The sequence below is a fragment of the Mustelus asterias genome, chromosome 5 (genome assembly GCF_964213995.1).
Source record: "Mustelus asterias chromosome 5, sMusAst1.hap1.1, whole genome shotgun sequence".
In the NCBI taxonomy this organism is placed as follows: domain Eukaryota; kingdom Metazoa; phylum Chordata; class Chondrichthyes; order Carcharhiniformes; family Triakidae; genus Mustelus; species Mustelus asterias.
Window position 1 is genome coordinate 72,635,897 of NC_135805.1, and position 24,939 is coordinate 72,660,835.

Sequence of the window (24,939 nt, forward strand, 5' to 3'; positions counted from 1 at the left end):
TAGTTAGAGCTACCTCCCCAGCAACCCAGTTAACTGCAGATTTTCAGCCTTAAATTATTTTAATTCTCCGAGAAACTTCTCGTAAATTTGGCAGGATTCGTAAAAGCAAGTTATGCACTGTCAAAAGCAATTTTCTTTAGAATGCCTTTGCTTTCCCTTGGAATCATTTGCTCACAAGCTGCAGATTTGTTGTAATTCTACAGGGTTATACATTTTTATCCACTTTGAACCAATCCACTACTTATGCCTATGTGGCACTGTGAATGATTGGAAGCAATGTGTGCACAAAGATATATTTGCTTCGACATATAATTCCTGTTTTGATTTTTAAATTATACTATGCCATGAGCTTTATTACAAACTACTTAAATAATTTTACAAGATAGTCCTGCTTGAATAATCGCTGGTTTAACTGGTCTAATCGCCCACATTCTTTTCACTGCTTAAAAGGAGTAAACTGGAGTGCAGATTGCCAGATATGATCATCTATCCATCCACCCCCAGAGACTTATTGGCAATGTTGTTCTTTTAGCATTGGAACAAAGGAGTACAGTATTGCAAAAGTTAGAGAAACACAGCAACAGCTCAATGATTTAGTTTTCACCTTACCTTTCTCGGTAGGTTTCGGTTTCACATGCTTCGAGGTTTCTACTTCTAAACATTTGATGAACAATTGAAATAGATTGCATATTAATGATATTATGATTGTAATGGAAATTGCACATCATTAGTCATATAAGGGATACATTAAAAACACTGGAGGGGATTTTCTGACCTCCCAATGGCGTTTTTCTTGTGATGGGAGGCGGCGCACTACCGGCAGTGGGATCTTCTGGTCCTGCCACTGTCGATGGAATTTCTCACTGATTGCACCCCACGCCACTGGGAATTCCATGGCGGGGCTGCACTGCTGACAAGACCAGAAGATCTCACCGGTGTGGACAGCTGGACAATTCTGGCCGCTGTGTGTACAAATGCAATTGTTAATTACATTAAATAGGAGGTGGTTGTTGCTCCCAAGAGGTTGTCAGTTGCATCCACTTACTGCTTCTTTCACAAGAAGTCGTGCTGTGCAGAGAAGTTAAATCTAGGTGAGAATCTCATGGTTACTTATAAAAAGTGTCATGTGAAGTTATTTAGACTCCAATGCCACTTTAACACACTCAATCTGATTACCACAAGTGCAATTTTCACCTACAATGAATTGTACAAATTGCCTCAAGGTGTACTGAAGTAATTGAAGGCAGGTCTGGGTGAATATGATAAAGCTAGTCAATTTTGTCAACATCAAAACAACAAAAGCACAGTTTTCTTTGGGGCAGGTCATTCAGCACAGCAGAAGCCCTTAGAAAGCAATTGCTTGCCATTAAATAAAAAGGGAGGTTTGTTGCGGAAAAGTTAATGCTTACAGTGATCAACTACGGCAAATGTAGCCAATGCTACATGAATCCAAATATTGCCAAGAAATAGGAAAGAAACCTCCTGATGATGCCCTGGAGCAGCAGCATTGTGAAAAGGTGACCTTATTGGGAGGAGTAGGTGACCACTAAAGTAGAGAACAACTCTGATTGGATGGAGGCAGTAGAGTAAATAGCATTTTCCAGAACCACAGCACATGCAAAATGCTTTGTAGTAAAGGAAGACTGAGAAAAAAGGAGCAGAAGATTTTGTTGTGTTAAAATATTACTCAGCAGCACAATTTCATCAGACAAATCAAAGCAGTCAGCTGCTATGATTTCACAGAGCCAGTATGCAAAACATGGACAAACTTTGCTACAGTGTGCTTTATTTTAGAAAAGCAGATGCGAATATATTTCTGCAGAGTGATACCTTTCAGAGAGAAGCATTTCTGAAACTACCCAAAGAGGCAGCAGATGCAGGAGGAAAACTAAACAAATGTGTCCATAGCCTGATTGATGCTAACAGGCTAGGGTATTTTTTCAGTGAGATTCGTTTTGCTGAAAATAGGTTGCGTTCAATTAAAAGCTGATCTTGCAATGTTTCTGAAAATTGTAAGGAAAGATCTTTCAGGCATCTTGTTGATAAAAAGTTGATGATTGCTTATAGCGTGAAATATGGGAAAAATATTTTTGATAAAATAAGAGTAAAATTTTAAATGAGCAAGTCAGGCTTGTGCAGCTTTTAAATATATTGGTTGAGATATTAAGCAAAGTAGCTCTGGAATAAGTGTACAAGGGCACAAGTGCCAGAGGAGGGTCATCTTATAATATAATGCTTTGGATTGAAGAGGAAAGTCTTTGAATTTGTTTTAAAATTTTGGTTTTATATATATATATATGTATATATAAATGCTATTTTTTATTTAGTGAGAGGGAAGGGATTCTGTTACTGGTATTTTAATTGTAAATAGGTGGTGGACACTAACTGGGGTTTCATTTGTGCCCCTATAAATAGGAACAGACTGAAACTGTGGCTGCTGTTCGAGGAAGTAATGTATATCTCTGTAAATAAAAGCCTATAAAAGTGTGTAAAGATTAGCTTAAATTCTATCCTTCACCACCTGGCTCTCTGGACTGTAACACAGGGCAACATGTCTTTGTGAAAACCAATTGCCATGATCTTTGTAGTGTTGACTCAAGATGAGGAGATTTTCATTCAAAAGGAGGTAAGTGCCACTAGCGAGGTCAGCCTTTATTGTCCAATAGTGAGGAAGAATAAATTACAGATTGCACATTACTGTTTCTAATATCCAAATTTAAGAGCCACATTACACTAATGCATAATAATTGTTTATTTGAGGGTGCAACAGTTGAACACTGTGCCTTATATTAAATACAATATTTTATCTATAAGTACAATAATGTCTCAGGAAGCCCAACTGGAAAGGGACATATCTCACCACAGAATGCAAACTAAAACCACTACCATGGTGTATACATGCCAGTGTCTGCCTAGGATTACAGTTCTGCAGGCCCAGTCCTGGGCCTGCCTTATAAAAGGCTCAGGTAATGAGTTCCAGCTGGGCAGGCCACTGCCTGTTACCAGGGGGACTCATACTCAACGAGCCCAACAGGGAGATCAATCAATGATTCACCATGGACCTCGTGGTAGGTTATCACAAATACATAAATAAGAGGAGTAGACTTGTTTCAAATCTAATATTAATTCAGTAAGCAAGGCGATCAAAAAATTACAAATGCTGTAAAATGAATAATCATGCTCAGTTTGCAATGTATAAGCCAGCTGCTTTAGTCTTTTAACGCTACGTCAAACAGCAAAAATAAGATCTACACGACAGTCATTCACTTCTTGTTTTTGGCTTTACTGCTGTTCAAGGAATAAAATCAAAATGAACATATGAGGTAGAAAGATCGACTGATTTTTGAAAGAGAAAGTTTCCTACCAATGTTGGGCTAATTTGTCTTTGAATGATTATTAGGTGTTATGTCATACATTTTTTCTCCTTTAGTTGGTAAATGTCCACTCCTGGCATGTTGTTTATAGGTAGCTTCATGGTATTATTCAATGTAGATCATTTTTAATTTTAGATGGAGGTGTAAAACACGCAACAGGAGTTCAGCCATCCTTAAACATTTCTCCCAATATTGAGTCTCTTGACTTCAATGAAAATGAAAAGGACTCATGTATAATGTGTAGTTGTCTCAATATCACTCCATTTACACTTTTTACCAAAGACAGATTTCCAACAGTAAGGGTACAGTTGATGCTGCACCTTATTCTGACTGTCACTTCTTGCAGCACACCAGATACAAGTAACATGTGTGGATTCTGCAAATTGATCACCAACGCGCATGTTGGCACTCAACTCTTCAAGAAGTAAACTTGCCAGATTTTAATTATTTTAATTGTACTTTAACATGACCTTGATTATCATAAGATTCTCAAATCTCTATTTTCTTTCCATTGCCAAGAGGAGTAAACAGGAGGGCTAGATATGACAACACACCCATCCCCAGAGACTCACTGGTAGCTTAATACATTTAGCAATAAAGAGTGGCGAGGTTAAAGTACATTTCATTGGTTTAATTTTTGTATTACCTTTCTCCTTAGGTTTTGGTTTCACCTGCTTCACAGCTTCTGCCTCTAAACATTTAATGAATAATTGAATTAGGTTCACTATCAATTGGAATTGAATTGTATAGCACATGAATACTCAAAAAACCGGAAAATTCACTACACAAACTATAGATGCTAGAAATCAGCTCAAGGCACTGGCTAATGGTGTGCAGATAGAAAAGAAGGCAAGCAGCAATGAATTTTCTAAGTTGGTTGCTCTTCAATTTAATCAATTATGTATGTATCAAAAGTGAGATCCGGACCGTGGACAGCAGGACTGCTGTTTATAGACAAGACATATGGTGAGGCAGCAGATACCTGCCATAAAAATCGAAGAAGAATTTTCATTGTGGCCACAGATGTATTTGCACAAATGATTTATGACCAACCACAGGATAAGTGGCCAAAGTTGCATCCAAAAATGTTTCTAAACAGGAATGTGGGAAGATTCCTTTTACTAAGGATGCCCTGGAGGATGCCCTAGAAAATGGTTCTCCCAAAGAAAATGTCAAATCTGGTTGGGTGGAAATTAATGCGGTTTCCTTAATCTATAGCCTTAGTAAGAGGTTTTGCAGTGTGTGAAGTGATGTGAAAACATAGCTATACTGAACTTTGCATATTTAATTTTGTTCTGGGGCTCATGATCTAAATGAAAGCTGGAAATGCAAAGTGGCACAGAGTCAGCATTCAAAACATGCACCCTTTCTGCAGCATCTCTTCCAGCAGGGAAACTGAAGTGCAAACTTCTTGTGACAACAAAAATAGCTTTCACTGTTCATACAACTGGTTAAAATATGAATTGTTGCTGCAGAAACTGCTCTAAGAATCCGAATTAGGCCAGGGTGCGCCAATTTTTACAGGTGAGAAGAGTATTGAAAATGGATCTCACCCAAAGAATGTACAATTTGGAACAAAAGCTTATTAATGTAATTATAAAATTACTGTGCTGGTTATTTTGACTGTCATTTGTCTCCGTTATAAACGGCACTGAAAATTAGGTTTGTGACCAAACAGCTGAATTTCACCTAAGGACAAGTCAGCATTCATGTGTACCAGGCACAGTGTCACAGATTTGTTTTTAGTAATTGTTGAGGCTGTTTTGATGTAGAGTCAAGCTAAACGGTGAATGGAATATCCTGAAGCTTGGTCTTTATTGCTCGAATCAGCCTAACTGAAGAGCCATGTTACAATAAATTGTTTAGTTTGTAATCGTTCACTGAAGAAAGCGATCAGAATGTTAAAACAGCCCTAAACAAACAATTCATGCACTCATTTGCTTTGTATAGGTAAGCAGCTCTTGTCATTTACATCTAGAACATTTGCAAGGAATGAAAGTCCTAATCCAAAATAAATTACAATAACAAGAATAAAACTTCCACTCACTTTTTATTTTGGGCTTTACTGCTGTTTAAGAGAATAATGATGACAATCTGAGATAACATTGCAGATTCTTTTTGAAAGATTAGGTTCCCTACTGTTGGGAACTCATTTTTTTGGAATGATAACAACATGTAGCATCAATGTTTCTCTCCTTTGATTGGTAACGTTACTCCTGACACATTGTTTAAAAGTACCTTGATACTATCGCACTGTTCATTTGTGCACACGTCTCTTAAAAATACATTCTGCTAGTAGTCACTAAATCCATTCTACTGCCTTACAATGTTTGCTCATATTCCTGGAATCCCAACCACTCATGTACACCACTCAGAAAATTTCCAAAGCTTGGTTTCTAAAACAGGTAAGAAGTTATATTGTTGTAAATTGTACGTGCAGAATAGCGAGCAACAGAATTAAATCTATATTTATGTGATACTTGCTTTCCAAATTTGATAATTCTAATCCCCTATCTAAAGTATTTACTTACAAATGTTGAGATTCAGAAATTTAACTAGTGTCCATGTGTACAATAATAAACTCGGAAGTAGCGAAATACTGGGCACAACACATTTGATTGTGCAGAAGACAATCTTTATCACCCACCATTCAATCTTGCAAAAAGTCAGGTCTTTTATTCGCACTTCCATCTTCTTTCCATAATCAAGGCTTGTGGAATATTGAAGTGCAGAATGCTAGATTGTGGGTGGGATTTTCCGGCCGTGCCCATCCCAAGGTCAACAGACCTTTAAATGGTCCACCAAATTTTCTGTCTCACCCGTGACGATTCCCCTGGCAGGTGGGATGGAAAAATTCTACCCCTAATAACCCAACTATCCCCAGAGAATCATTTGTAGATTTAACTATTGGCATTGGAAGAAAGGTGAACTCTGAGGTTAACAGCAGTTTTAAATATCTCATTGGTTGAACTTCTCTGTTACCTTCTTTTGCAGGTTTTGGTTTCGCTTGTTTCGTGGTATCTGCCTCTAAACATTTGCAGAACAAGTGAATTAGTTTCCAAATTTATCATTCATATTACACATGAATATAAACCAGTTATTAGTCTCATAAGATGCATGCAAACATATGTAATATATTCATGCAATAATACATTTAAACACATGTGGATGTTTTTGTCTCATTAATAATTGCTTTGTGCACAGAAATAGTAGCCCCAAAAATGGTTGCTCGTAAAGTTTTCCAGTGGCAATAAATCCAAGGTGGAATTTTCCCATATTTTGGCTAAGTGTCACTTTCAGCACGAAAGCTGGTGCAAATCGCGTTGGCTCCGGCGGCATGATCCAGACCGCAATTGTAAGGCACTTTTAAAAAATTCCCCACGTGAAAAACGTCATGCCTGTATCATCTCCAATTTAATCAGTTTTTAAACATGAAAAATAGGTACAGAGAACCTGTGCATTAACGTGGTTTGCTTGTGGTCAAAAAATCAGGTGAGCCAACAGCTCTTCAAGGTTGTCAATAAGAAAATAATAATTTTCATTCTGGCAAAAGTTAAACTTGCAGAGATGAAAGGTGACCAAGGGGCAGCACGGTGGCACAGTGGTTAGCATTGCTGCCTCACAGCACCAGGGACCCAGGTTCAATTCCAAACTGGGGTCAGTGTCTGCGTGGAGTTTGCACATTCTCCCTGTGTTCTGGTTTCCTCCCACTGTCCAAAGATGTGCACGTTAGGCGGATTGGCCGTGCTAAATTGCCCCTTAGTGTTTGGGGGATTAGCAGAGTAAATACTTGGGTTACAGGGATAGTTGGGTGGGATTATTGTTGGTGCAGACTCAATGGGCCGAATGGCCTCCTACTACATGGTAGGGATTCTATGAGCTACAAAAAAAAATCTAAAACTGTGTGCAACCAAAGGTATCTGGAAAATGAAATGCGGAGAAATGTCCCTTTACTGAATATGATCCAATGGTCCTGATGCAGAAGGTGCAACTAAGGAAGATAATTCTCTTGGAAGAAAATGGTCAACATAAAACAGACTACAGATCTGCTTGAAGAGAACTAATGGAGTAAATAGAGTTTCCTATATCTGTAACATGTAGAAAAACTTAGTCGTATCTCAAAGAATAAATAAAGCGTTCTGATATTTGCATATTCTGTATTACTCTGGGACACAGTTGTTCAAATTCAAATGTGAAGTGCAAAGCTTCATACAGCTAACATGAAAAACATGGACATTGTTTGAAGGGGTCTTTTACAGTAGATACACTGAAATGCATGCTGTTTGTGATACCAACTATTAACTTTCACAGTTATCTACAAATGTTGAAAGTGCGAACAATTGCTACAGAAATTTAGCCCTAATAACCTAACCATAGCAGGTGACAGCACAAATCATGTGGTACTTTTTTGGGGAAAATGTGAGCACCAGGAATGCAGTTCACTCAATGAACATGCAATTTGAATCAGAACATAATTAGTATAATTATCATATTGTTATGACACTGGTGTTAGCCACAACAAATCTCCTTTTAACTATCATCTATCTTCACAATGAAATGTAGTACACTGAAAACTAACCATGCCACTCCACAAGCCTAATTTCATCAAATATATAAGGCACACTGCAAGATGTTTATATCAAAGTTAATGAATGGACATGTTGTTAAATTTAACTTAGACTGGAGTTTGGTCATTATTTTTGGTAAAATCCTAACAAAACAGCCATATTGAACTAAACTGTAGCAAGTCTTCAGTTGCTGGTGAAACACTTAAAGTGCATTGTGTACATGTTGATTATACAAATAAATGAGAAGAAACTTGAGTCAAATCAAGTGCTCAATTCATTCAGCAAAACTATCCCAAAAATCACAAGTGCTGTAAGTTGAAAATTCATGCCCAGTTTTCTTGTGTAAGCCAATCATTTAACTCTGCAGCGGACAGCAAGAATAAAATCTCCACAAAAGTCACTCACTTGTTACATTTAGCTTTACAGCTGTTTAAGAAAAGCATAATTAACACTTCAGTAAAAATGTCAATTGATTTTTGAAAGAGAATGTGCATTAATGGTACTGAACCAATCTGAATGGAGATCACTATTTTTCCTCTTTTGATTGGTAAATATTGTCTGTGTAAATAAATGTGTCTGGCATATTGCTTAAAAGCAGCTTCATGATTTTTTAAAACTTCTTCCATAGCATGTCAGCATTGCTGGCTAGGAAAAAGGTTTTAGGAATTTAACCCAGGATCAGGGAAGGAACAGTGATATCGTTCCAAGTCAGGACAGTGGATATCACTCAATATTGCAAATTCTCAGTTGGTTTTTAATTGTAGGCTTTGGGATCCTGATATTGGGACCACCAAGTGTGGCTCTCAAAAATTTGCTTGCCAGTAGCTGGTACAATCTTCCAGGAAGTGGCCTCTTAATTTGCCTCCGTTGTATTTAGGCCCAATCACGAGGCTGGCAGCTCTGGAGCTTCAGCAGCACTATTGGGAGAGATGGGCGTTGATTAGGTAGGTCAAGAAGCACGTGGATGTCAACATGGAGAAACCAGATTTGTGGATCGACATGATGAGTTGTTCGTGGAATTAAAAGCTGATGAGGATCAAAATCTGTCAGAGCCCTTGGAATGGAGTGGAACAGTCTCCTAAGAACTAATGTGAGCTGTGCCTTAGGGCCTTTCCTGCGCTCAGCCTTATCATTAGGGAAATGAAGCTCATGACTGCAAAGATCCTCAGTCTTCCCAAAGCGAAGCCTTCTTCACACCACTGGTGAAAAAATGTAGGCAAGGCCACAAAACTATACCTATTTGGGGCTTTAATCATCTTAATTGGCTGGCCATGTCATTGATGAGGGCAGCCTATCTGGTTTCCCATGCACCCCTGGGAAACTTCCCCAGTGAGCAAGAAGGTGTCAGGGACCCATCCCAATGGAGCTTTTTCCCCTATTCTCCCAGTCCCACACTTCCAATCCGATCTACAGCAAGCCAGGAAAATTCAGCCTTCCCACTCTGGTTGATCATCTAAAATGGGCAACACAGATTCAACTGCCCTTAAATATCTCTCACCATATACTAATCTCTAGATTTCAACACAAGTGCAAATCAGAAGAGAGATATAATGTGTGACTGACACAATATCACCCATTTACACCATTTAACAAACTCAAAATTACAAACTGTAAAGCTGGATAAAGATACAGATGCTGATTGTGCATCGTTTTCTTACTGTCACTTTTTGGGATGCACCAGGCATAACTAACGTGTGAATTCTATAAATTAATCACCAATACTCAGGTTAGTGCTCAAATTGTCCAACAGAATAGCCTGTCAAACTTTATTTTGAACGTAGTTTTGTTAATTATTTTACTTTTATTATTGCAGGATTTTCAAATCATTTTTGCACTTTTGTCCTGTGGAGAGAATCACTGGTTTAACTGTTCTAATCTCCCTTTTCTTTCCATTGCCAACAGGAGGAGTAAACTGGAATCAGGATTGCTAGATATGATATTCCATGCAAACCCAGAGACTCTGGTAATTTTATACATTTGGTATTGGAATAAAGAAGAGCTGCAACATTAGATAAATACATAAATATCACATCGGATTAATTCTTGTGTACCTTTGTCTACAGTTTTTGGTTTCGTTTGCTTCACGGTTTCTGCCCCTGAAAATTTAATGAATAATTGAATTAGATTCAATATTGATCATAATTTAATTGTACATGAATATTGATAATCGCATATTTTAATATATTATTCTTGGACATGAAAGAGTTAATAATGAGGAAGTAATGTTCGTGGAAAAAAGACAACTAGTCACACCCTCACTGTTGCTTTTAAGATCAGATGAAAACATTTGTCCCAATATCACTTTAAATTCATCATCCAACCACTGTCAGCTCCAGTTCCTCTGTGCAAATCATAAATTGTACATTTCAGCTGAAGACGCATGCAAGGATGTGCAGATAGAAAAATAGGCGATCAGCAATGAATTTTATAAAGCTGACTGCCTACCTCCTCAATTTAATTAGCTATATATATATGAAAAAGTGGGTGTACAAAGCCTAGGCAGCAGCGCTTCTTTTCTGAACAGGAAATCTAGTGAGGCAGCAGCTCATAAAGACCTGCTCCTTGATATTAAAGAGATGAGTTTTCATTGTAGCCACAGATGTACTTGCAGGGATGAACGGTGAATGCAAGGAAGAATGGCCAAAACTGCATGCATCTAAAAGTATCTAGAAACAGGAATGTGGGGAAATTATTTTTACTGAGGATGCTGAAGAACCTGGTGCAGAGATTGCAACAAAGCAAGATGGTTATCCTGCAAGGAAATGGTTATGCCAAAGAAAATGTCAAATCTACTAGGGTGGAAGTATCAAAGTTTCTCTAATCTATAGCCTGAGCAACAGGCTTTCTTAGTGTCAAATGGATTGAAAACGTAGGTGCTATAAAACCTTGCACATTTTGTTTTATTGTGGGGTACAGTATGCACATTCCAAATCTAAGCTGAGAAATACACTATTGACAAGAGTCAGCACTCCAAGCATAGATAATCCTTTCTACAGCATCTTTCCTTGCAAGGAAATGGTGGTGAAAACCTCTTGTGTGTAACATGAATAACTTTCATTGTTCATGCAAATGTTCAAAGAATGAGTTGATGCTACAGCATCACATTCTACGAATCCATATTCAGCAGAGTTGTGTATGTGCAAATATATAAAGATGAGATGAGAACCAAAAATGGAGCTTGCTCAAAAAATGTGTAATTTGGATCAGATGCTAATGAATTTAATTATCGTATAGTTTGATGCTGGTTGGAACCATAGTTAAATCCTATTTTGACTGTCAATTATCTCCATTTTGAAACATAACACATTGAAAACCATGCTTTTGGGCCAAAAGCTGAAATTCATTTCCTTGAGGCTCCTGGCAGTCAGGATTCTTCTATACAAGTGCAACATACTTGTACAGAGATAATTGTTGGGATGTTGTGATGTTGAGTCAAACAGAAAAATATTGCAAATTTAATTTAAATAACTTTCAACCATTCACTGAAAAAGTTATCAGAATATTAAAACAGCTGTAAACAAACAATTCATGCACTCATTTGCTTTGTAATTACCGGCAGATCATTCAACACATTTAACTCCACAGCATTTGCAAAAGAATGAAAAGCTCTAATCCCAAAAATAAATGACTGAAAAACAATAAATTATTGTAGAACAAAAATCACTCACTTTTTATTTTGGGCTTTACTGCTGTTTAGGAAAAGAATGATAAAAGATTGATATAAAATTGTATTTTTTTAAAAACGTAACATAATTTAGGCCCAAATTTTCCACCCGTTGACGCCCTGCTGCTGCCGCCAGAGAGAATGGAGAATTTGGCACTCAGCCAAATCTCCATTCACTGCAGCAGGACGAGAGAATTCCAGCTGCAGGTGAGGTTGGGGAATCTGGCCTTTAGTGGGTAAAGTTGCTCCTGGCATATTGTTTAAAAGCACCTTGATGATATCACGTAATGATCATGTCTACAGATGTCTGTTAAAAATATATTTTCTACTTGACACCCAAGATGGGAATTTGTACTTCACAGTCAAGATACTTCTGCTACTGGTCGCCAACAGCTGATAAATTCGTTCTACTGGTTTACACTACTTGCTCAAGCTCCTAGAATCCAACTAGATAGATTTCTAAAACCCATAGAATCGCAGAATTTTTATGGTGCAGAAACCGACCATTCAGTCCATCATGTCTATGCTGGCTCTCCAAACAAGCACCATGACTTAATGTCATTCCCTGCCTTTTCCCCGTACACCTGTACATTGTTTCTATTCAAGTATGGAGGCATGTTGTGTTTTCTGGGTGCATTACTTTCAAGTCATACCATTTTAAAACATCATTAATAAACAAAACTCTCTTTTTGCGGGATTTCCACAGTGGTGGAAGTGGTCCTGCCATTGTCAATGGGGTTTCCCATTCATTGCATCCCTCACCACTGGGAAAGCCTTGGCAAGGGTGCACCACTGGTGGGACCAGAAGTTCCTGCTGGCACGAATGGCTGGAAAATACTATCCTTTTTATCTAGATGATACATGCTTCCCAAATTTGATCATTCTAATACCTGATCTAGAGGACTTACTTTCACAGAGAAGTGTCCATGTTCAGAGCAACACTAAACCTCATAAGTGGTTAATTGTCATGCAGGACACATTTGATTATACTGCACACAATCTTTTCAGCCCATCATTGAATTCTGCAAAATGTCAGATCTAGTGCTGCCTTTCACAGCATTTGCAAGGAAAAAAGAACTTAATAGTTATGAAAGAACAGAGAAAGAATGGTGGATTCTCAGCTGCTACTTGTTTCATCAAGTGCTTTCAACATTGCTCAGTAATATAAACATGGGCTCCAACATTCCTTGGAGTTCTAGCAGGAAACTTGCCATAATTCCAGGAAAATGAGAAAGCCTTAGTTGGCCAAATCTGCACTGCAATTAAACCTCTCATATGTACATTTTCAGCAGCTGCTGCTGAAGAAATTTCTATTTTCACTTCTGCCAGTTCACTAGACACAACTAACCTACTGAAAGATAATCATTAATGCTCAAGTTGGCATACAAAGTGTTCAAGCAGTAAACTTGTCAGATTTTAATTTGTACATTATTTTGTTGATTACCTTAATTATACTTTGCTATTGGCTTTAGCATTATAACATTTGTAAATTATGTTTACAAGCTTGTTCTGTGCAGCTTTTATCTGGACTCATCTCTGTTTTCTTTCCATTGTCAAGAGTTGTGGAAAATTGGAGGACAGAATGCTACATCGAGTAAACCCTTCATGCCCCAAGAATCTCTTTTAGCCATTTGTTATTGGAAGAAAGGCGAGCAACAGGTCCAGATAGCTAATTATTGGGCTTTTTGTGTTACCTTTCATTGTAGATTTTGGTTTCACTTGCTTCACAGTATCTGCCTCTAAACATTTGTAAAATTAGGTTCAAAATTAATCATTTCATATTATACATTAGTTTCAGTTATTAGTTTTATAAGATGCACAGTCAACATGTAATAATTAATACAGCAGTGATTTGTGTCTCATTACATTCTCGTTTGTGTACAAAAATGAGAGGGTAGTGACTCCAAAAATGGTTGAAGGTAAAATTTTCCAATGGCAATGAATCTAGATGCGAGTCTCCTAACTACATACAAGGAAAGGTCAGGTGAAGTTATTTAATCTCCAACACTATTTTTATCCTCACTGCTTGACCATGGCTAGATCCTTCTCAACAGCTACAAACCACAGATGGTACAAGTCAGCTCCTGGCACAGGTAAGCCTGTGTAAAATAGAAAAGAATGCAGGCCTCATTGAGTTTTGCAAAGCTAGCAACCCTGCCTCCCCAATGTATCATCTTCAAATTAATTAGTTTCCTATACATGAAAAACAGGTACTGAGAACCTGGGCAGCAACAAGAGTTTGCTTTAGTTCATTCGGTCAGATGGGGCAACAGCTCTTCAAGGGCTGTTGGTTGAGTAAGAAAAGAAACATTTTCATTGTGGCAGAAGGTAAATTTGCAGAGATGAACAGTGGCCAACCACAAGGAAAATATCCAAAACTGTGTGCAACCAAAGGTTTCTGGAAAAAGGAATGTTGGGAAGTTTCCCGTTAATGAGAATAACCTGAAGCGGAAGGTGCAACAAAGGAAGATGAGCTAGGGCTGTTCTCTCTGGAGCGGAGGAGGCTGAGGGGAGACTTATTAGAGGTTTATAAAATGATGAAGGGGATAGATAGAGTGAACGTTCAAAGACTATTTCCTCGGGTGGATGGAGCTATTACAAGGGGGCATAACTATAGGGTTTGTGGTGGGAGATACAGGACGGATATCAGAGGTAGGTTCTTTACGCAGAGAGTGGTTGGGGTGTGGAATGGACTGCCTGCAGTGATAGTGGAGTCAGACACTTTAGAAACATTTAAGCGGTTATTGGATAGGCACATGGAGCACACCAGGATGATAGGGAGTGGGATAGCTTGATCTTGGTTCAGATAAAGCTCGGCACAACATCGTGGGCCGAAGGGCCTGTTCTGTGCTGTACTGTTCTATGTTCTATGTTCTATGATTCACTTGGGAGAAAATAGTGAACATAAAGCAGACCAGCTCTAATGAAGAGTTATCAGACTCGAAATGTTGGCTCTATTCTTGCTCCACACATGATGTCAGACCTGCTGAGATTTTCCAGCACTTTCTGTTTTTGTTTCAGATTCCAGCATCCACAGTATTTTGTTTTTATATTAAAGCAGACCAGTGCTCTGCTTGCAGAAGTAACAGAGTAAATGGAGTTTCCTATATCTGTAGGACATAGATGAAACTTTGTATGAGGAAGAATTTAAAAATAAGTCTGATATTTGGATATTTTGTTTTACTCTGGGACACAGTTGACAAGAAATCTGTGAACAGTAACGTTTTTGTGAGCTAGCACACAAAACATGGGCAACTATTTGTACCAGGTCACTTACTGTCAGTACACGGGAGTGCACACTGTTCGTGGTAGCAATAATAACTCACAGCTAACTTCAAATGTTGAAAGGTGTGAACAGATACCAAACTCTAAAGATCTAACCTTAGCAGGCGAGATCATTAATCATGTTATAGTTTTTGTGGGGTAAAGTTGGAACCAGAAATATAGTTCACTCAAGGAGCACACAATTTGGATCAGAATGTAATTAATACAATTTCCATATAATTATAATACTGGTGTTCGTCACAGTGAAGTCTCCTTTTAACTATCATCTATCGCCATAATGAATTGTAACACCGAAAATTCATCATGCTGATCCAGAAGTTTAATTTTAATCACAAGGTTCCATATATACAAGACACAATGCAACATTTTTTTAATTCAAAAAGATTGGACATATTAAATTTAGTCTAGATGAGGTGGTTAAGGTGAGAGAGAATAGACTACAGTCCAGTTTTTTTTATAAAATGCTAACTAAAGTGACATATTGGACTAAAGCATCGTAAGGAAAGGGTTAAAGGACTGATTATGAGTTCAGAGCAGTGTTTGTTAAGTGGAAACGGGATTTGTGTATTACTTGCTAATTACATTAATACTTGTTGATTGCAATGATACTGTTGAATTGAGTCGGACAATTTAAATTAAATATAACAGTAGATCACAACAAACTGGCTGAAATTAGTGCAGGCTAATTGAAACCTGAATGTAATCACAGTGGGACAAGAAGAGGTCCTTAAATGGCTAACCCAATGGAACACAAACAATCCGCATCCAGTTGAAGATCATGGATGATTTAATTCAAAAACTGGTATATATGCTAACCCACTCCACAGGATTTCAGTGGCTTTATACTATATGCTCTAAAAAAAAGTTCACCTGTAACTCGTACTGAGTTCTTAACCAATTGAAACCTTTAAGGGTTTAAGATGACAGATGGACAACTTTTGCCTCCAGCCCTATAGTTGACTGAAATTGTCAATGACAAGGAGGAACTTCTTCTCCCAGAGGGTGGTGAATCTCTGGAATTCTCTGCCCACTGAGGTGGTGGAGGCTACCTCGCTGAATATGTTTAAAGCGCGGATGGATGGATTCCTGATCGGTAAGGGAATTAAGGGTTATGGGGATCAGGCGGGTAAGTGGTACTGATCCACGTCAGATCAGCCATGATCTTATTGAATGGCGGGGCAGGCTCGAGGGGCTAGATGGCCTACTCCTGCTCCTATTTCTTATGTTCTTATGTTCTTACATGAAAGAAAAGAAGGATCAGCATTATATTAACAAGGTAAAGGTGCACTCCAAGACAGAGCCAATATGGGAAGGCTGATGAACTAGGGGCAGCAGAGAGTAATCTGTGGGATCCATTTCAGTCAGCAATAATAGTAGCAAGCACTCAGGGAAAGAGACCAACAGTAGTGACTCCTTTGCCCACAGATTTAAATGAGCCGTAAGTCGAGGACATGGTGTTACTGTTGATTTTAAGACCAAAAAGCAAGGAACCCTAATTGAAGGTCCCTATGCTATGCACATAACAGTAAAAGAGGGGAAGATGCTATTTTAACATTGCTTAAAGTGGATAAGTGGGCTGGAAGTGTACAGAACAGAGATCATGCAGTTAGCAAATGGAGAAACAGGTGTCAGGCACCCGGGACCAGAAGTGACTAAAGGCGAAAGAGAGGAAGCAGAGGTTGCCCTATTTGGGAGAAGATTGGATAGATTAGTGAAAACTCTGAACTTCACAAGTGAAAAGCTCCTTTAGGCCACATCAGGAAGCAGAGGGCCCATGGCAGTGTGTACACATTGGTTTTATTGGATCACTGCCCATTACATTCCAGGGTAATAATTTCTGTTTGATGTTGGTCAATGTCTTCTCCAAATGGATAAAGACAATTCTGTTTAAATCCCACACTGCCCTTGCAAAGGTAAAGGATTAGTGAAAGAGGTGGCCCATGATCAGGGAACTCATTTCACTAGCATAGGTCATGTTAGCTGCCTTGATGATATTGACAGCTAAAGGGAAATGGTACATTTCCTGCAATCGTCAGGAATTGTGAAAGTGAACAGAAATCTGAAGGAAAAACTGACAAAAGAGTCGGGGGACAAACCTACCCCCAACTCTACTGATTCTAATGAACCTTAAAGAGTACAGGCTATTCACCTATGATCTGATGACAGGGTGAAAATCCAGAATTCCATCTCATCTGCTGATCCCACTCTTGCCGAAACTGAGTTGAAGGAGGTGACCAAAGACTAATTTGTAAAAGACCTATGGAAAATTTTGAAGGAGACGCATTTGGCTGCTGTTCGGAAAATTGGGAAACAACATGTAGGGTACAAAATGCTCTTGGAACTCCAGATGCTCCAGGAGTGGACATTGGGAAGCAGTTCATGGTAAGGAACTGTGCCTAAGTAGGGGCTTTTGAACCCTTGTGCAAGGGACCATATACTATTGTAGATAAAGCCAGCCCCAATACTGTAACATAGAACCATGGAAAAGTTATGGAACAGAAAGAGGCCATTCAGCCCAACCTGCTTGTGCTGTGAAAAAAAAAACTAGTCACCCATTATAATCCCACCTCCCACCGATCCACAAATTTGCAGGTTACAGCTATTCAGGTGCAGATCCAGCACTTTTAAAACAAGTTGCGGGTTTCAGCCTCAACCAGTGAATTCTAGACACCTCAGAGACTCAAAGAGCTTTTTCAGATATCTCTTCTAATCTTTCTACCAATCATCTTAAATCTGTGCCCCCTGGTAATTGTCCACTCTGCTAGGAGAAACAAATCTTTCCTGTCTCGTCCATCTAGGTTCCTCATAATCTTGTATACCTCAATCAAGTCACGCCTCAGCCTCCTCTATTCTATGGAAAACAGCACCTACCTAGTTAAGTCAGCCCTGGCAACATTCTTGTAAATCTCTAAGTTTTCTCTCCACAGCAATTATACCCTTTCCATAATGTGACCAGAACTGTATGCACATGTTCAGCTATGGCCTAACCAGCATTTTATATGGTTCCAGCATTACATCCCTGCTTTTATATTTCATATCTTGTCGAATAAAGGAGAGCATTCCATATACTTTCTTTACCACCTTATTCACCCATACTGATACCTTCAAGGACCTGTGGACATGCACTCCAAGGTCTCTCACTTCATCCAGCTATCTCAATATCCTCCTGTGCATTGTGCATTCCCTCACTTTGGTTGCCCTCTCAAATTACATCACCTCACACTTCTCTGGATTGAATTCCATTTTCTACTTTTCCATCAATTCAACCAAACCATTAATATAATTCTGGAATCCACACTAATTCTTTTCACTGTCAACTTCACAGCCAATGTTTGTACATCATCACCATCTCAAGGGCCGATTCCTGTCAGGGTTAGTGACTGGATCAAGAGGCCAGCAACAGATACACTCTCCCATTCACTCCACCACCCAGATTATTGGAACGAAGGGAAGCAATGGAAAGTCAATAATTATAATCAGGTCTGTTCAACTCTGCTAAAGAACCATTATTGTTTTTGTCTCCTACAATTGCCAAAATGTAGAGGTGGCTGTAGTGGATAGTCTACCTGGATTGTCACAGAGGCAATGGGGTTCCCTGAGGTGGAAGGGAGTCAAGGGAATAAATATATTCAGTATAGAATTGTGCAAGTGGTGACATATTTGGGAAGGAAGATACTTGTTGTGTCATTATTGGGCAATGTGACACTGAATGCTAGAAAATATCAGGTGAAGGAAGGCCATAGTGTGTGTGATGTGTGCCCCAGGCAAGGGGACTCCCAAGTTAGCCACCTTCTTGACAGGATTTGAGATGAGGTCCAATTATTGTGCAAGAAATAAAATCCATGAATATAAATTATACTGGAGGAATTTTGGAAACAAGTGAGGGTCTTAACCAAAGCAAGGATGATTTAGATGGGTCTCAGTGCAGGAGGTACATGAGATCCATGGTACCTCTCACATATATCTCAATTGCCCAACATACAGGCCAGAACTTTACATTGATCAGGGAGGGGGGGAACACATAAAATTGTGGAAGATGATATCAGGCATGCGTGTTGACATCATCACAGACTCGTGCAGTATTTTGGATGGTGGGCACAGGCGAGAGTTGGAAGCATGTCTTCCGAAAATCAAATAGCCAATTTAGCCCATTAAGGGCCAACTGAATACAATTTTTCATGGCCTTTCTGCTATTACGGTTGACAGGCGAGCTGATGGGCCAGGCAGCTTTACGTTTTAGCTGCAACCTTGATCCATTGCAGGATGAGCTGTCAAGGCAGAAATAAAAATAGCAAATGTGTCTGGGGACTGAAATATGTGCTTGGTTGTGCAATCTAAAGACTTGGGACATCGATATTTATTTTTCAGCAGCTCCCTGAGACAACTCCACAGAGGCTGTCCCCTGAAGGAGCACATTAGATATACCAGCCTGCACCGTTCCCTGTTCTTGGCACTTGCCCTCTTCTCGCCCACCCTGGCAGTGTTCAGCCTTTTACATAGTGTATTTCATGCTGGATGGCTGTTAATAGGCCAGCTGGCATGAAATTGTGCTCTGAGACTGATCATGGCTGGGGACACGTTTTGTGTCCACTTCCAGGTCCGAGTACATGTACCCGATGGGCAAAATATTCAGGCCATAGACCTGCTCCAAGGAATGGGTTGGTTCTAATTCTATCCGGGAAGGTTTGGCATAACAAAGTAGTCCCAGTCATTCTAAACTTGACTGATGTAGGACTGCTGGATTAGTGCCCAGTAAATACTCAGGGCTTGTTTGTAGAAATGATTTCTACCTCAGTGAAACAACAGCGATGGGTAAATCCGGATGACCCTGAGTTGCAGATGGTCTGTGGGAACTGGATGTTTAATCAATCGACTAAATCAATTAAGGGATGGGGATGAAGGAAATGAATCTCAATTACTGACTGTCAATTTTTAATACAGGCACATTGACGATCAATCGCCTTGACCTGCTTGCACTGTCTATCAAGTTAGAGCTGACCCAACAACATGTGAAGGTGGTTCTGTAGGAAATAAACAGGGGAGAATCGAAATAGGCTGAAGAGGTCCTGCATATAACCATACATTGCAAGATATAGTTATGGAAATAAAACCCCATGCAAGTACTGTTTATCAGTTAATTAAGGAAGACCATAATTCTTCAGATGAGGCAGCCCAAAACGATGCATCAGTAACATATGGTTCATGGTTAATCGAGGAAGCTAAGGGTGACTTGGAAATTATTGCAAGGGGAGATGTCCTCTCATCATTAATGGATGAACCTTTGGAAGCCTTAGTCTCATGTGAGAATAACTTAACCATTTGTCAGCTGCAAGGCCTGCTTGAAGTTGGTGGCACAGTGGTTAGCACTACTGCCTCACAGCACCAGAGACCTGGGTTCAATTCTGGTCTCGGCTGACTGTCTGTGATGAGTATGCACATTCTCCCCGTGTCCACGTATGTTTCTTCTGGGTGCTCCAGTTTCTTCCCACACTCCAAAACAAAAGATGACTGGCCATGCTAAATTGTCGCTGCGTGTCAGGGGAATTAGCAGGATAAATACGCGGGGTTATGGGTTAGGGCCTAGGTAGGATTGTGGTCGGTGAAGGCTTAATGGGGCAAATGGCCTCCTTCTGCACTGTAGGGATAAAAAAAATAATTCACCCTCTAGAACCTAACTGTACTTATTCCACCCGAACCCTCTTGGGTTCAGTTGTGAAAATCTCTGTGTTGTCAGGGCCAGAAAGTCCATCTTCAATATACCAAGTGGAAAATTGGGGTAATTAAGGACTGAATGCATGTGCAGAATCATCCGGCTCCACCTTACATGGTGCCAAAAGAAAGGAGGTTAGTGGGGATTAAGCTGGAGGGCTGTTTCACTAATGGAAGCATATCCCAACCAAGTGGAATCTCACCCTGCACTCACCTATGTGTTTGAGCCAACAAATTATGGGGACGTTAAATGTACCATGAAGGCCTTGAGGTACAAGCACAAAGCAACTCAAAGTGCCTGCAAATTTAAAAGGCAGTTTTGTGTAACTGTCAAAAGGAGTTATATGTATTGATATGTCAATATAACATGAAGGAAATCAAAACTGTACATCAGACTTTTTTTTTGCTATTTTTAAAATGGACTTTATGCTGAACACAACAAGATAGCTGCTATCACAGGACTGTTCCTTTATTCTGGAAGCTCCCAACAGGAATTGCAAGAACAAAATAATCATCTTTTTATCATTGTGGAATCTCACATCCAATTATAAAGACATTATAATGAGAAAACCAGGGGACTAACAGACCGATCTCATATCTGGAATTGTCCAGGTCCTTTTCAAAAGAGGACGATTGAGAGGACAATGGAAATAATTTGCATCTTGATAAGCTTACCCCTCTAACAGAGTCAGAGGGTCCACTCAGACAATGGCTTCACAACACAAGAACTTCAACATGGATAATAGCTCTTTCAAAAGCTAATGGCTGGGACATTATCAGTATTGAAACCAAAGCCAGTCTCAAAAAAATATATGAATATCCCTTTTCAAATCATTGTGGAGAAAGGTCACATAATTGAGTGACTATTTTGAAAACTCTAAATTCTTTTGAGAACTGAGGAACCTCAGTCCGCTGATTTAATATCAATGGAAAGAATTCCAGCTGATCTTCCAGCTGACCAAGCAGCTGGTTAATTTTAAAGGTCTTTGATCATCACGTGTCAAACAGTCTAAGAACAGAAAATTTATGAAGGAGAAATCATGCTTGACAAATCTGTTGGAATTCTTTGATGATGCAACTAGTATAGTTGACAAGGGGGAAGCAGTAGATGTGGTATATTTGGACTTTCAGAAAGCATTTGACAAAGTCTTGCACAAAAGATTATCGTGCAAGATTAAAGCGCATGGGATTGGGGGAAGTGTATTGAGATGAATAGAAAACTTGTTGGCAGAGAGGAAACAAAGAATAGGAATTAATGGGTCTTTTCAAATTGGCAGGCAGTAACTAGCGGGGTGCCACAGGGATCGGTGCTGGGACCCCAGCTATTCACAATATATAGTAATGATTTGGATGAGGGAACAAAATGTAACACCTCAAAGTTTGCAGATGATACCAAGTTGGGTGGGAGGTCCAGAGATCCTTCAGAATTATCTGGACATGTTGGGTGAATGGAGAAATAAATGGCAAATGCAGTATAATTTGGATAAATGTGAAGTTATTCACTTTGGAAGCAAAAACAAGGCGGCAGATTACTACCTGAATGGTTGTAAATTGGGAGAGGGGAGTATGCAGTGGGACCTGGGTGTCCTTGTGCACCAGTCACTGAAGGTAAGCATGCAGTTGCAGCAGGCGGTAAAGAAGACAAGTGGCTTGTCGGCCTTCATTGCGAGAGATTTCGAATACAGGAACAGGGATATGTTGTTGCAATTATACAGGCCTTGGTGAGGCCACACCTAGAGTATTGTGTGCAGTTTTGGTCTCCTTTTCTGAGGAAGAATATTCTTGCTCTCGAGGGCGTGCAGCGAAGGTTTACCAGGCTGATTCCGGGGATGGCAGGAGTGATGTATGAGGAGAGATTGACTAGGTTAAGATTCTTTTCGCTGGAGTTCAGATGAATGAGGGAGGATCTCATAGAGACTTATAAAATTCTAACAGGACTAGACAGGGTAGATGCAGGGAGGATGGTGGGGGAGTCAAGAACCAGGGGTCACAGTCTGAGGATTCAGGGTAGACCATTTAGGACGGAGGTGAGGAGACATTTCTTCACTCAGAGAGTGGTGAGCCTGTGGAATTCATTACCACAGGAAGTAGTTGATGCCAAAACACTGAATGTATTCAAGAGGCGGCTGGCTATAGCACTTGGGGTGAATGGGATCAAAGGTTATGGGGAAAAAGCAGGATTAGTCTATTGAGTTTGATGATCACCCATGATTGTAATGAATGGCAGAGCATGCTTGAAGGGCCAAATGGCCTCCTCCTGCTCCTATCTTCAATGTTTTTATGTAACTCCATTGTGCTGCAGCATCATTCATTTTAAGGATTTTCGTACTCCAACCAGGTCTCACCTGCACTAAACTTCACCATGAAGGAAAAATCCAACCCACCGATTCCTCCTGGGTTTCAATATAAAATAAACCAACTTTCTGAGTTGATCCTAAAGAGAGTTTGCTGCATGATATTTTAAAAATTAGACCACACACTGAGGGTTTGGGAAAACAAGCCACAGCCTACTTTAAAGATAATCAAAAACGTCTCTGCTTACAGACACATGGGGAGAGAATAAAATTGTTCAGTTTACCTCTTGCCTGTGTATAACAGTAGTATAATCAGAATTGCCATATTGTAACCAGTATCTTTTGCTTTACTCTGCTTCTTGGAGTCTGAACACGGGAAATTATAACCATTTAGACCACTAATGTAAAGCATGTTCAGGTGAAGGATGAAGTTGTAAGATTCTGTCACTTTCTTGATATACCCCCTCTCACCAAGCATTTGTCTGTGCTGCAGATCCTTCTGGCCTGTTTCGTAAGCATTATTACATAATTCCCAGGAGATGAGAAAACAAATTGATAAGTTAGGCACTGGGTCTATTTGGTCTGCAGTGTAGCAATTTTTTAGTTGGTGAAACTTTGAAACTGTGCATTGTGTACATGCATTTATTATATGAATAAAAAAAGAACCAAATTGTGTCAAATCAAACCATCAATTCAGTGAGCAAAGCTATCAGAAAATTGCAATAAAATTTCTGTAAACTCAAAATTCATGCTCAGTTTGCTTTGTATGAGCCAGCAGCTCTAATCATATAACTGCACAAACAGCAAAAATTGAAACTCCACACAATTCACTCACTTGTTACTTTTGCCTTTACTGCTGTTGAAGAAAAAAATGTTGAAAATCTAAGGTAAAAATGATCAGGTTTGACAATGAACACTTTTTCCTTCTTTAATTGACAGTTGTCTGGGACATTGTTTCAGAGCAGCTTCGTGATAACACAATGTCAATAATTGTGCGCAGGATTTTATTGCAGACTTTGGGAACCTGATGTTGGGGCCAAACCCACACTTATTGGAGGCGAACCTACTAGTACATCTTCCAGGTGGCAGCCCCTAATTTACCAGCTTAATTAACACTGTTCAATCAGAGGGCTGGAGTTTTGGCAGCCCCACCACGAGAGGCAGGCACTGCTGGGGTAGGGTGGAGAATATGTGGGCGACTCAACACGAACACAATGATATTCATGGAATTAAAAACTGATTTGGACCAAAGTCTGTGAGGCCGCTGGGAGCAGAGTGGAAAGCCCACCGGAGGACTAGTTTGGGCTGCAATTGTGACTTTTCATGCTTGCACCCCAATCATTAGGCCAAGGGGCTCCTGGTTACAAAGATCCCTCACCTTGCCAATGGGAGGCCACCTCCAAAACAATGGTGGTCTCTGGACGTGATGTGCTGTCTAGTTGCAAAATGAAAGTGAAGCTGAAAAACTCTCCTTATTTGAGGCCTCAATACTCTTAACTGGCTGGCTGCATTCTTGATGTGGGCAGCCTATCTAATTCCCTATGCACCCCTGGAAACTTCCCTGGGACTAGAAAGCATCAGGGAGCTATCCCAATGCAGCTTTTCCCCCTAATCTTCCATTCCCACACCTCCATTCCTATCTATAGTGGGCCAGGAAAATTCAGCCTTCCCACTCTGGTTGATGGTCTAAAGCAACAACATGGATTCAAATGCACTTAAATATCTCTCACCATACTCTATCTCTTGATTTCAATGCAAGTGCTAATCAGGAGGTACATATAGGGCAGAATTTTCCCAAAATCTGTTAAGAGTGTCAGGTTCAGAGTGAAAGCTGGCATACATCTCTCCAGATGCACAGCCGAGTTTTCATTACTTTTTCCAGGCTCTGATAAAGCCGGCAAGATTGGCTCCACAGAGATTGGGGCTTCCATATTTGTGCTGGAAATAACCCCCCACCACAGACACGGAGGATCCACCCCCATGCAACCATCGGGACACTCACCCCTGCCCCCACACAAGTATCAGGGCAACCCTCTCTCCCAACT

At 39.8% G+C, this 24,939-nt stretch overlaps 1 protein-coding gene across 50 annotated transcripts in view; it reads right to left on the bottom strand.

Annotated features, from left to right (window-relative positions):
* trdn (triadin) overlaps positions 1–24,939 on the bottom strand; it is a 452,817-nt gene that overhangs the window by 67,286 nt on the left and 360,592 nt on the right. For 44 of the 50 annotated variants that reach the window (XM_078212798.1, XM_078212806.1, XM_078212805.1 and 41 more), the window contains 9 exons: positions 23,730–23,750; positions 13,301–13,345; positions 11,611–11,631; positions 9,994–10,038; positions 8,348–8,368; positions 6,357–6,401; positions 5,422–5,442; positions 4,021–4,065; positions 610–654 (listed from right to left, as the gene is read on the bottom strand). In XM_078212798.1, the coding sequence (XP_078068924.1) occupies positions 610–654; positions 4,021–4,065; positions 5,422–5,442; positions 6,357–6,401; positions 8,348–8,368; positions 9,994–10,038; positions 11,611–11,631; positions 13,301–13,345; positions 23,730–23,750 (309 nt within the window). The remainder of the gene's footprint in view (positions 1–609; positions 655–4,020; positions 4,066–5,421; positions 5,443–6,356; positions 6,402–8,347; positions 8,369–9,993; positions 10,039–11,610; positions 11,632–13,300; positions 13,346–23,729; positions 23,751–24,939) is intronic. The other 6 variants (XM_078212764.1, XM_078212757.1, XM_078212774.1 and 3 more) reach the window with 3 other exon arrangements.